General features: G+C 36.4%; 1 protein-coding gene across 4 annotated transcripts in view; it reads right to left on the bottom strand.

Moving 5' to 3' along the window:
* ZMAT1 (zinc finger matrin-type 1) overlaps nucleotides 1-13971 on the bottom strand; it is a 51346-nt gene that overhangs the window by 24031 nt on the left and 13344 nt on the right. For all 4 annotated transcript variants that reach the window (XM_033103896.1, XM_033103910.1, XM_033103904.1 and 1 more), the window contains exon 2: nucleotides 12677-12783. In XM_033103896.1, coding sequence (XP_032959787.1) covers nucleotides 12677-12783 — 107 coding nt within the window. The remainder of the gene's footprint in view (nucleotides 1-12676; nucleotides 12784-13971) is intronic.

Genomic DNA, 13971 nt, shown 5'->3' with positions numbered 1-13971 from the left:
CTGAAAACATTTATACATAAAGACAAGTGTGCTCCAATGTTCATTGCAGCATTATTTATGGTGGCCAAGACATGGAAACAAAAGTGTCCTTCAATAGATGATTAAAGAAGATGTGGTATGTATACACAATGGACTACTACTCAGCCATCAGAAAAGATGAAATACTGCCATTTGAGACAACATGGATGGACCTTGAGATCATGATGCTAAGTGAAAAAAGTCGAGAACCATATGATTTCACTCAAATGCGGGATATAAAACCGAAAGCAACAAAGGAACACAACAAACAAATAAAGAAACAAAACTAATAGACACCGACAACAATTTAGTGGGTAAGGAGGGAGGATGGAGGTGGGACAGTAGAAGAGGGTAAAGGGGGTCACATATATGGTGATGGAAGGAGAACTGTCTCTGGGTGGTGAGCACACAATGTGATATATAGATGATGTATTACAGAATTGTACACGTGAAACCAATGTAATTTTACTAACCATTGTCACCCCAATAAATTTTATTTTTAAAAAAAGGAGACTCAAGGATGATAAAAAGAAAAAGAAAGCCCAAAGTGAGTACAAGGAAGGAAATAATAAAGATCAGAGCGGAAATAAACAAAATAGAGACCAGAAAACAATACAAATGATCAATGAAACCAAGAATTAGTTTTTTTTGAAAAGATACACACATTTGACAAACCTTCAAGCAGATTCATGAAGAAAAAAAGAAAAGACACAAATAAAATCAGAAAAAAAGAGAAGTGCCAATTGACACCACAGAAATATACTTAAAAATTAAGAAAATACTATGAGCAACTATATTCCAACAAATTAGACAATCTGGAAGAAATGGATGAATTTCTAGAAGCATATAATATTCCAAGGCTGAAACCAGAAAAAACAGAAAATCTGAAATGGCCGATTACTACCAATGAAATTGAATCAGTAAGCAACAAGGTCTCAAGAAAAAGTCCTGGACCAGATGGCTTCACAGGTGAATTTTGCCAAACATTCAAAAACGAATTAATATCTATTCTCCACAAACTATTCCAAAAAATCCATGAGGAGAAAAGGCTCCCAGGCTCATTTTACTACTCCACCATTACCATTACCCTGATCCCAAAACGAGACAAAGACATTATAAAAAAAGAAAACTATAGGCCGCTATCCCTAATGAACATAGATGCAAAAATCCTCAACAAAATATCTGCAAACCGAATTCAGCACTATATTAAAAAGATCATATACCATGATCAAGTGGGATTCAATCCTGGTATGCAAGGTTGATTCAATACCACAAATAAATTAACGTGATATCTCACAAAAATGAAACATAAAAATCATATTGTCATATCAATAGATGCAGAAAAAGCATTTGACAAAATCCAGCAGCCATTTATGATAAAACCTCTCACCAAAGTGGGAATAGAGGGGACATATCTCAACATAATCAAGGCCATATATGACAAACCAACAGCTAACTCAATGGGTAAATGCTAAAAGCATTCTCCTTAAGATCAGGAACAAGACAAGGATGCGCACTCACCACTTTTATTCAACATACCGCTGGAAGTTCTAGCCACAACAATCAGTCAAGAAAAAGAAATAAAAGGCATCCAAAATTAGAGAGGAGGAAGTAAAATTGTCCTAATTTGCACATTATATGATACTATATAGAGAGAACCCCAAACATTCCACGAAAAAATCTACTAAAACTGATAAATTAATTTAGTAAAGCAGCAGGATACAAAATTAATATTCAGAAATCCATTGCATTTTTATCTACCAATAACGAACTATCACAAAGAGAAATTAAGAAAACAATCCCATTTACAGTTGTATCAAAGAAATAAAATACTTAGGAATAAATTTAACCCAGGAAGTAAAAGACCTGTACTCAGAAAATTATAAGACACTGAAGAGAGAAATTAAACAAGATACAAATAAATGGAAACATACACCATGCTATGGATACGAAGAATACAGTTAAAATGTCTATACCACCCAAAGCAATATGTAGATTCAACACAATTCCTATCAAAATACCAGTGACATTTTTCACAGATATAGAACAACCAATCCTAAAATGTATATGGAACTAGATCTTCGGAGGGTATCATAGGAATGGCGGCAGCGGGGCGCACTTTCTGAGTTCTCCTCCGAATCTTATTACAAACGGGACCTATAAACCATCAAAGAACTCTTTGCTCATCACACAGAACAGCTAAGGGACTCGTGGAAGTATTACTTGAAGGTGCGCTAATTGGGCGAGCAGGGGAAGGAAGGAAGGGAGCGGAGTGAAAACGCGGGGGCCCCCGGCGGGATCTCGGCCGGCAGCGGCGGCGGCGGCGGCAGCGAAATCCGAGGTGGCACCCGCAGTTCCGGGCACGCATGGGATCCCAGGGCGGAACGGAGAGCACAGAGACCAGGAGGGCTCAGCTTAAGAGGCACAAGATTCAACATATCCAGAGGCCAACTCCAGACCAAACCAGATTACTACTGGGTTTGACCTACAAGTCACACACCCAGAGGGAATTCTCTGCAGGCACTAGAGCCCATAGAGGCCAAACCACATTTAAGTGGTCAAGCCTCATGCAGCAGAATGCCCTGCGGTGGGCAGAGCCAAGTCTCACAACGAGTCAGCCTAGGAGTTAACCCCACCTACTCACAAGCAAAAAGCAATTAAAGATATTCTTGAACAGGACAATATACAGAACACAAGAGTCACCTTTGGAGCACACGCAGAGGAGAAGAACGAAGTAGTGCAAGTCAAATATAAAGGACACATACTACATAAGATAACCTAGCAAGAACTAAGAACTCTAGGGGATCTACCTAATACATCAAAGCAAACACAGAGAGTCAGCCAGAATGGGGAAACAAAGATACACGTCCCAAATAAAAGAACAGAAGAAACCTCCACAACTGGAACCAAATGAAGCAGAGGTAACCAACCTTTCAGAGACAGAGTTCAGAACACTGATGATAAGAATGTTTAAGGAGCTTAGAGAAGACATAAAGAAGGATGTAGAAATCATAACGAACAACCAGTTAAAACTAAAGAACACAATTACCGAAATTAAGAACTCACTTGAAGGAATTACCAGCAGGCTAGATGAAGCAGAAGATCGAATCAGCAACTTAGAAGACAAGGTAGCAGAGATCATCCAAACGGAACAACAGAAAGAAAAAAGAATAAAAAACAATGAGGATGGCCTAAGAGACCTCTGGGATAACATCAAGCGCAACAACATGCGCATCACAGGAATACCAGAAGATGAAGAGAGGAAGCAAGGGATTGAGAACATATTTGAAGTTAATAATGTCTGAAAACTTCCCCAACCCGATGAAGGAAACCAACATACAAACCCAGGAGGTGCAGAGAGTTCCAACCAGGATAAACCCAAACAGGTCCACACCAAGACACATTATAGTTAAAATGTCAAAGCTTAAAGACAAAGAGAGAATCCTAAAAGCAGCAAGAGAAAGACAGAGGGTTACATACAAGGGAACTCCTATAAAACTATATAAATGACTTTTCTACAGAAACATTGAAGGCCAGGAGGGAGTGGCAGGAGATACTCAAAGTGATGGAAAACAAAGGCCTACAACCTAGATTGCTTTATCCAGTAAGGCTATCATTTAAAGTTGATGGAGAGATAAAGAGCTTTCCAGAAAAAAATAAGCTAAAGGAATTTATTACCACCAAGCCAGCATTGCAAGAAATACTAAAAGGACTTCTGTAAATAGAACAAAGATCAAAACAACCTAACTACAAATTTAAAAATGGCAATAACTATGTACCTATCAATAATCACTTTAAATGTAAACGGATTAAATGCTCCAATTAAGAGACATAGGGTGGCTCACTGGATAAGTAGCAAGACCCTTGTATATGCTGTATACAAGAGACTCACCTCAGAACAAAAGACACACACAGGCTGAAAGTGAAGGGCTGGAGTAAGATATTTCATTCAAATGGAAATGAGAAAAAAACTGGAGTTGCAATACTTATATCTGACAAAATAGTCTTTAAAATAAAGAACATATTAAAAGATAAAGATGGGAACTATATAATAATAAAGGGATCGATCGGACAAGAGGACATAACCCTAGTAAACATCTATGCACCCAACATAGGAGCACCTAAATATATAAAACTGCTTTATGTCAGTACTGACTGACATAAAGACAGAGATCAACAGTAACACTATCATAGTAGGGGACTTCAACACACCTCTGACAACAAGGGACAGGTCTTCCAGACAGAAAATCAATATGGAAACAACAGCCTTAAACGATACATTGGACCACTTGGATTTAATCGATATTTTCAGAAGATTTCACCCCAATGCTGCAAAATACACGTTTTTCTCCAGCGCACATGAAACATTTTCCAAGATAGACCATATGTTAGGCCACAAAACAAGTCTTGATAAATTTAAGAAAATTGAAATCATACCAATTGTCTTCTCTGATCACAATGCTATGAAATTAGAAACGAACTACAGGAAAAAAACTGGAAGACACACCAATTCATGGAGGCTGAGTCACTTATTACTAAATAAAGAATGGGTCAAGAAAGAGATCAAGGAAGAAATCAAAAGACATCTCGAGACAAACGAAAATGAAAACACCACGACCCAAAATCTATGGGATGCCGTGAAAGCAGTCCTAAGAGGGAAATTCATAGCTGTGCAGGCCTACCTAAAGAAACAAGAAACATCACTAATCAACAGTTTATCTTCACACTTAAGGGATCTAGAAAAAGAACAGCAAAATAAGCCCAAAGGGAGCACAAGGAAGGAGATAATAAAGATCAGAGCAGAAATAAATGAAATAGAAACCAGAAAAACAATACAAAAGATCAATGAATACAAGAGTTGGTTCTTAGAGAAGATAAACAAAATTGACAAACCTTTAGCCAGACTCATTAAAAAAAAGAGAGAGAGGACCCAAATTAATAAAATCAGAAATGAAGGAGGAGAAGTGACAACGGACACCGCTGAAATACAAAAAGTTTTAAGAAATTACTATGAAATTACTATATGCCAACACATTTCACAATCTGGAAGAAATGGATAAATTTCTAGAGGCGTACAACCTTCCAAGGTTAACTCAAGAAGAAACAGAAAACCTGAATAGACTGATTACCACCAGGGAAAATGAATCAGTAATCAACAATCTCCCAAAAAACAAAAGCCCTGGACCAGATGGCTTTACAGGTGAATTTTACAAAACGTTCAAAAAAGAATTATCACCTATTCTCCTCAAGCTCTTCCAAAAAATCCAGAAGGAGGGAAGACTCCCAAACACTTTTTACGAAGCCACTATCACCCTGATCCCAAAATCAGACAAAGACACCACAAAAAAAGAAAACTACAGGCCGATATCTCTAATGAACATAGATGCAAAAATCCTCAACAAAATATTAGCGAACAGAATTCAGCAATACATTAAAAAGATCATACACCATGATCAAGTGGGATTCATCCCTGGTATGCAAGGGTGGTTCAACATCCGCAAATCAATTAATGTGATACACCACATTAACAAAATGAAAAATAAAAATCACATGATCATATCAATAGATGCAGAAAAAGCATTTGATAAAATCCAAGAGCCATTTATGATAAAAACCCTTAAGAAAGTGGGAATAGAGGGATCATATCTCAACATAATAAAGGCCATATATGACAAACCCACAGCTAACATCATACTCAATGGGGAAAAGCTAAAACCATTCCCCCTAAAATCAGGAACAAGACAAGGTTGCCCACTATCTCCGCTTCTATTCAACATAGTGCTGGGAGTTCTAGCCACAGCAATCAGACAAGAAAAAGAAATAAAAGGCATCCAAATTGATAAGGAGGAAGTAAAATTATCATTATATGCAGATGATATGATACTATATATAGAGAACCCTAAAGACTCCACCAAGAAGCTATTAGAGCTGATAGATGAATTTAGTAAAGTAGCAGGATACAAAATTAATATTCAGAAATCAGTTGCATTTGTATATACCAATAATAAAACATCAGAAGGAGAAATTAAAAAACAATCCCATTTACAGTTGCTCCAAAGACTATAAAAAACTTGGGAATAAATTTAACCAAAGAAGTAAAAGATCTATACTCAGAAAATTATAAGACACTGAAGAAAGGAATGAAAGAAGATATAAATAGATGGAAACACATATCATGTTCATGGATAGGAAGAATTAATATAGTTAAAATGTCCATACTGCCTAAGGCAATATACATATTCAATGCAATTCCTATCAAACTATCAACGACGTTTTTCACAGAAATAGAACATATAATCCTAAAATTTATATGGGACCATAAGAGACCCCGAATAGCCTCAGCAATCTTGAGAAATAAGAACAAAGTGGGAGGTATAACAATACCTGACTTCAAATTATACTACAAGGCTACAGTAATCAAAACAGCATGGTACTGGCATAAAAACAGACACTGATCAATGGAACAGAATAGAGAGTCCAGAAATAAATCCATGCCTATATGGCCATTTAATCTACGACAATGGAAGCAAGAATGTGCGATTGGGTAAAGACAGTCTATTCAATAAATGGTGCTGGGAAACCTGGAGAGACACATGCAAAAAAATGAAGCTGGACCACTTCCTTACACCATATACAAAAATAAATTCAAAATGGCTTAAAGACTTAAGTGTAAGATCTGAAACCATGAAATACCTAGAAGAAAATATAGGAAGAAACATCACAGACATTACCCGGAGTAATATTTTTACTGATATATCCCCTCACACGAGGGAAGTAAGAGAAAAAATAAACATGTGGGATTATATCAAACTAAAAAGTTTTTTCACAGCAAAGGAAACCATCAATAAAACAAAAAGGGATCCTACTGAATGGGAAAAGATATTTGCCAATGATATATCTGATAAGGGATTAATATCACAAATCTATGAAAAACTCACTCAACTCAACTCCAAAAAAACAAACAACCCAATTAAAAAATGGGCAGAGGATTTGAAGAGACATTTTTCTAAAAAGGACATACAGATGACAAACAGACATATGAAGAAATGCTCAACCTCACTATCCATCAGAGAAATGCAAATAAAAACCACAGTGAGATACCACCTCACCCCAGTCAAAATGGCTATCATCAATAAATCAACAAACAACAAGTGCTGGCGCGGATGTGGAGAAAAGGGAACGCTTGTGCACTGTTGGTGGGATTGCAGATTGGTGCAGCTACTATGGAAAACTGTATGGAGGTAACTAAGAAATCTGAAAATGGAACTACCCTATGATCCAGTAATTCCACTCCTAGGTATCTATCCGGAGAAATCCAAAACTCCAATTCAAAAATCTTTATGCACTCTTATGTTTATTGCAGCACTATACACAATAGCTAAGACTTGGAAACAACCGAAATGCCCATCGGTAGATGACTGGATTAAGAAGCTGTGGTACATTTATACAATGGAGTACTACGCAGCCATAAAGAAGAAAGAAATCTTACCATTTGCAACAACATGGATGGACCCAGAGAACATTATGTTAAGTGAAATAAGTCAGACAGAGAAAGACAAATACCATATGATCTCACATATATGTGGAATCTAAAGAATAGAATAAGTGAATGAACTAATCAGAAATGGTTTTGGAGACAAAGAGGAAAAACTGAGGGTTGCTAGATGGGCGGGGGGTTGGGGGTAAGGGGGAAGTTGAGGGGATTAGAAAACAGTCAGTAACCACAAGATGGCCACGGGGTTTTGAAAATTAATCTGGGGAACATAATCAATAATGTTGTAAAGATTTTGTAGGGTATCCGATAGACATATGTCCCATTTCGGAGACCATGTCAGGGAAGATGTAGATGCCTGATCACTGCACTGTACACCTGAAGCTGAACAATAATGAATGCCAACTATAATATTATATATATATATATATGTATATATATATATATATATATAAACATATATATATATGTATATATAGGTATGTATACATTTACAAGAGGCAGAGTACAGCATTGGGAGTGGAGATAGTGGAAATGGGATGGCTCAGTGCAATGTCAGAGAGATAGTGGATGGGGGGAGGGTTGTCCACAGTGTGAGGGATATAAATGATAAACGTCTACGGAAAACAAACAAACAAACAAACAAACAAACAAACAAAACCTCATAGACAAGACAGACAATAGTTTAGTGGTCACCAGAGGGTAAGGGGGGTGGGAGGTGGGAGATGAGGGTAAGGGGGATCAAATATATGGTGATGGAAGGAGAACTGACTCTGGGTGGTGAACACACAATGTGATTTATAGATGATGTGATACAGAATTGTACACCTGAAATCTATGTAATTTTACTAACAATTGTCACCCCAATAATGTATATGGAACTATAAAAGACCCCGAATACCCACGGTAATCCTGAGAAATAAGAACAAAACGGGAGGTATCACGGTACCTGATTTCAAATTACACTACAAGGTTACGGTAATCAAAACAGAATGGTATTGGCATAAAAACAGACACATAGATCAATGGAACAGAATAGAGAGCCCAGAAATAAATCCAGGCCTATATGGTCATTTAATCTACGGCAAAGGAAGCAAGACTTTACAATGGGGTAAAGACAGTCTATTTAATAAATGGTGCTGGGAAAACTGGACAGATATGTGCAAAAAATGAAACTGGACCGTCTTCTTATGCCATGTACAAGAATAAACTCAAAATGGATTAAAGACTTAAATGTAAGACCTGAAACCATAAAACTCCTAGAATAAACTATAGGAAGTAAACTAGCAGACATTACCCTTAGTAATATTTTTACTGATATATCCCCTTGAATAAGGGAAGCAAAACAATAAATAAACACATGGGACTACATCAAACTAAAAAGTTTTTTCACAGCACAGGAAACCATTAAAAAAACAAAAAGAGATCCTACTGAACGGGAGAAGATATTTGCCAATGATACATCTGATAGGGGGTTAATATCCAAAATTTATTAAAAAGACTCACACAACTCAACACCAAAAATACAAATAAACACAATTGAAAAATGGGCAGAGGACCTGAAGAGACATTTCTCCAAAGAGGACATACAGATGGCAAATAGACATATGAAAAAATGCTCAACATCACTAATCATCAGAGAAATGCAAATAAAAACCACAATGAGATACCACCTCACTCCTGTCTGAATGTCTATCAACAATAAATCAACAAACAACAAGTGTTGGCGAGGATGTGGAGAAAAGGGATCCCTTGTGCACTGTTGGTGGAATTACAGATTGGTGCAACCACTATGGAAAACAGTATGAAGGTTCCTCAAAAAAATAAAAATAGAACTACCTTATGACTCAGCAATTCTACTCCTGGGTATTTATCCAAAGAAATGCAAAACACCAATTAAAAAAAAATATGCACCCCTATGTTCATTGCAGTGCTATTCACAATAGCCAAGATATTAAAACGACTGAAATGCCCATCAATAGACGATTGGATAAAGAAACTGTGGTACATTTATACAATGGATTATTTCTCAGCCATAAAAGAGAATGAAATCTTACCATTTGCAACAATATGGATGGACCTAGAGAACATTATGCTAAATGAAGTAAGTCAGACAGAGAAAGACAAATACCATATGATCTCACTTATATGTGGAATCTAAAGAAAAGAATAAATGAGCAAACAAAACAAATAGGCTCAGAGATGCAGAGAAAAAAACTGATGGTTTTTAGATGGGAGGGGGGTTTGGGAGTGAGGGAGAAGGTGAAGGGATTAGAAAATACAAATTCATAGTCACAAAATAGTCACAGGGATGTGCAATACAGTGTGGGGAATGTAATCAATAATGTTGTACAGATTATGTAGGGTGTCAGATGGGTACTGGACTTATCCGGGGGATTACTTCATAGACTGTGTAAATGCCTGACCACTGCGCTGTATACATCTGAAGCTGATGTAGAATAATATAGAATGTCAACTATAATTAAATATATATATATATTTAGTCACCGGATGTAAAGTATAGCGTAGGGAATATAGTCAATGGTATTTTAACAGCTATATACGATGTCAAAGGGGTAGTAAACTGGGAGGGGGGCTATCACTTTATGAGGGGTGTAAATGTCCAATCATTAGGTTGTTTTGTAAACCTGAAAGTAATATAAAAAATATTTTAAAACATTTATCTCCAAAAATGTTGAAGCAGTTTACAATTCCAAATGCAACATATATGAGTGTTTCTGTCTTCTTATATTCTCCTGAAGTGTTAAGTGCTATATTAATTTTGCCAGCATTATGGTTTTAATAAGCTAGCTCATTATCACCTTAACTTGCATGTCCTGTATGATCACTAGCGAAGTTGAGTATCTCTTTTACAGCCTGTTCATATCACTTTCCCATTTTTCTATTGGGTTGTTTCCTGTTTTAATTGATGTGTGGTCCTTTATCTATTCTAGACACTAATCCTTTGTTAGTTACATGAGTTATAAATTCCACTCAATCTGTGGTTTGTCATGTAACTATTACGATGATTATTTTGTCATAAAAAATTTGCCCTAGCAGATATCATGACTTATTTTAAAGCTATAGTAATGACGTGAAATTACTGTAGAGAGGAGCAAACAGAGCACTACAACAAAACAGAATAGACTCAAAACACACACACACACACACACACACACACAAACACACACGAAAATTAGTATATGATAGAGGTGGCACTACAAATCAGTGGGGTAAGGATGACCGGCCAAATAAATAGTGCTGGGACACCTGGCTATCTGTATTTTTAAAATGTTATTACCACCCTACATGTGTGAAAATCAGTATCAGATAGATTATACACTTTAAAGTAAAAATAAAATTTAAGAGTCTTAGAAGGAAATATGGGGGATGTCAATATGACAAAAGTACAGAGAATGGTTTCTTAAACATGTAAGTAATACATACAAAGGGAAATAGTAATAAGTACAACCTCATCAAAATTCAAAACTTCTATAGTACTGTTCTATTTTACATGTACAATAAATACTATACTGAAATAGTCTGACACTATTAACCAAGCTATATACCAAAGAGGAAAAAAAAATCACCTTTTCAAGTAGAATATTTATACGGAAATGCTTTCAAATATGTGGAAAGTCATGTATGGTTTATACTTATGATTTGACGAGCTTAAGCACCAAACTTACATATGGCAGTGAAATTTAAATTTAAAAATATGCTATGTTACATAATATGTTTTTTAGTCATTAAAATATTACAGAGGAAAACACTGTAATGATAGGACAAAGTGTCCAGAATATGCTCTTATATGAAAAACGCAAGTACAAAATAACATATACAGTTCTCTTTTATAAAAATGTGTGTGTGTGTGTGTGTGTGTGTGTGTGTGTGTTCAGAAAGCACACTGGAATCATATAAACAAAAGAGAAGTTAAATGATACAGCTGATAAAATTATGATTGAGTTTCATTTTCTTGTATTTTTGTACATTTTCTCCACTGAATAGCACTTTATAAGCCCATAAAAACTACTTTTCAAATTTAAATTCACAGGGTTCCAACTACAATTATCATAGAGCCCCTGGATTGTGTGTCTCTCTTTACTAACTCTAAATCTTTGAGCTATGGAGTCTGAAGATCAGCTAGGTACTCTCACATATCTGATTTCATTTAATTCTCACAAGTATAGTAAGAGAGATTTACTTACACACACCACGAATTTTACATGTTCAAGAAACATGCTGAGAGGTAAAGTGACTTGCCCAGGGTTACACAACAATGGTGAAGTCCTGAACCTAGGTCCTGCCAATCCACAGCCAACACAATTTCCCTATCTATAATTATAGTAATTGAATCCCAGTGAATATAAGGACTAAAGTATAGTTGCCAGTAAGATTTGCAATGGGCGAAACAAGATGTTTTAAAAAGTAGAGCTGGCATTATATTTCTTTTAAGTAAATGTATCTAGTACTTTTAGTAACCCAGATACCAGATATGAAAAAAATCCAATAGCTCATCATATGATGTAGATATCAGAGGCCATGGCAAATGAAAAGAAAAAAACACTGGACTGAAATCAGAAGAAATCATTTTTTAAGCTTAGTCATGCCAATGACTAGCTACAGAAAATCACTGTAACTCTGGGTATCAGTATTCTTTCTAGTCAATAAACCAAAGGAGTTGGAACATTAAACATTCACTCTTTTAGCTCTAGAATTCTATGGTTTCATGACTAAAAATATGTCGCTAAGTCAAGTACAAGACTGGTTCATTTTGTTTTATAGCCTTCATTTACTGTAAAGGAAGAATCTGGAGTTCTATAATATCCCTTAATTCACATTAACAGTTTCCTGCTCAAGTTTTATAACACTTCCCTTACATTTCCCACAGGGAAGGATACAGTGGCTTGATGAATACAAAGGGATACAGAAGGGTGTGAAGAAAATAAAACAAGCTTTGAAGTCAAAAATAATTTAAACTCAAATTCCCCAAACTTAAGCTAGTAGGTTACTGTCCCTCTCTGAACCAATCTCCTTATCCATTAAAGCGAAATAATACCACCTGCTTCACAGGTTCTTATAAGAATCAAAACAGATAACATAGGAAGTTTACCTGCTACATTTAAAAATTTACTTTAGACTCTATTCCCATTCCTTTTAACTTACCTCATAATGTGAAATCCTTTGTGATTCAAACTGTAGCACCACTCCACATACATTACAAAAGTTATCTGTAAAAAGTTCAGCCTTTTCCTGTTCATTCCAAGTTGCATCTGTGAACAAAACAAAGGGAGGAGAATGGTTAGAAGTAACATTTTCATTCTTCAACTATACATTGTTTCACATACCACCTCAAATCCTAGTGCTTGTGGAGCCACAATAATAGCTTTTTGCTTATCAAGTATGCAATTTAGTATGGGCATAGTAAGTCTGCCGCTAATGTGTGATATGGCAAGAGTTACTTATTTAGTGTAAGTCTAGGCTATATCTTTCCATAGGAAAAGTTATGGTGGTACCAGTAACTTCATGAGCTTCATGGAATGATTTGAGGCACCAATAACGACAGGCAGGATTAAAACACACAGCCTTGGAATTTTGTGTTTTATAGCAGACAATCCCAAGAGAGACGTTGTTATAAGACTGTCACGTATTTGGACTTATGGCTCCAATGTTATCAAAAAATCACGTGGAACTGAGACAGGTTAGTTAGCATGCCCCTAGGTAGACAGGGAGGTCCCCAGTGGAATAAACAAAGACAGCTATATCCCAAACCTCCAGGTTTTGAAATCCCTCCTTCACTCCAGGACAAAATGTAACAAGGCCTTGAGGTTAATCATAAAATTCCTTTTGGCCTGACAAACTGAGCAGATCTGATAGATAAGAGTGGGTTATTTTGCTAATTCCTTCAGGATGGGCAAGCAGAACAAACCTGGTAGACGAATTTCATTAAAAGGTGCCAGTTTCCTTCTTCAAACAGTTCCCCTTCCCCAAACAGGCAAGGGAAGATAAAAAAGTAAGAGCTTTTGCCTCAGGCATGGGGCACCCCCATTCGGGACCCCCTCCCGCTTGGAAGCTCTGACCCTTTGCTTTCAATAAATGATCCTCTTTTAAAAACTCTTAGCCTCTCCTGGGTCCGTGTTTCCATTTTTCGGTCTCATGAGACACGATCCCGGCACTCACTCACTCAAAAGTCCCCTACATCATTTGGGGACCCACAGAGACATATTCCTACTTCAGAACCACAAACAAACTTTGCCCATAGTGGGCAAGCATACTCCTTCATTGTACAAACACTAACACACTCATCTGGTCAAACAAGTTTCACATGCCCCCTCCAAAGCAATGTTCATATACTAACATCTAGAAATAATGCTATAGTATTTCTCACTATGATAAATAACACATACCAAAACTTTCTGCATTTATATTTGAGGTCCATATGTCTATCTAAAGTTCTTAAC

This window comes from Rhinolophus ferrumequinum, chromosome X, assembly GCF_004115265.2.
Source record: "Rhinolophus ferrumequinum isolate MPI-CBG mRhiFer1 chromosome X, mRhiFer1_v1.p, whole genome shotgun sequence".
Classification (NCBI taxonomy): domain Eukaryota; kingdom Metazoa; phylum Chordata; class Mammalia; order Chiroptera; family Rhinolophidae; genus Rhinolophus; species Rhinolophus ferrumequinum.
This window is presented reverse-complemented; position numbering and strand designations above follow the sequence as displayed.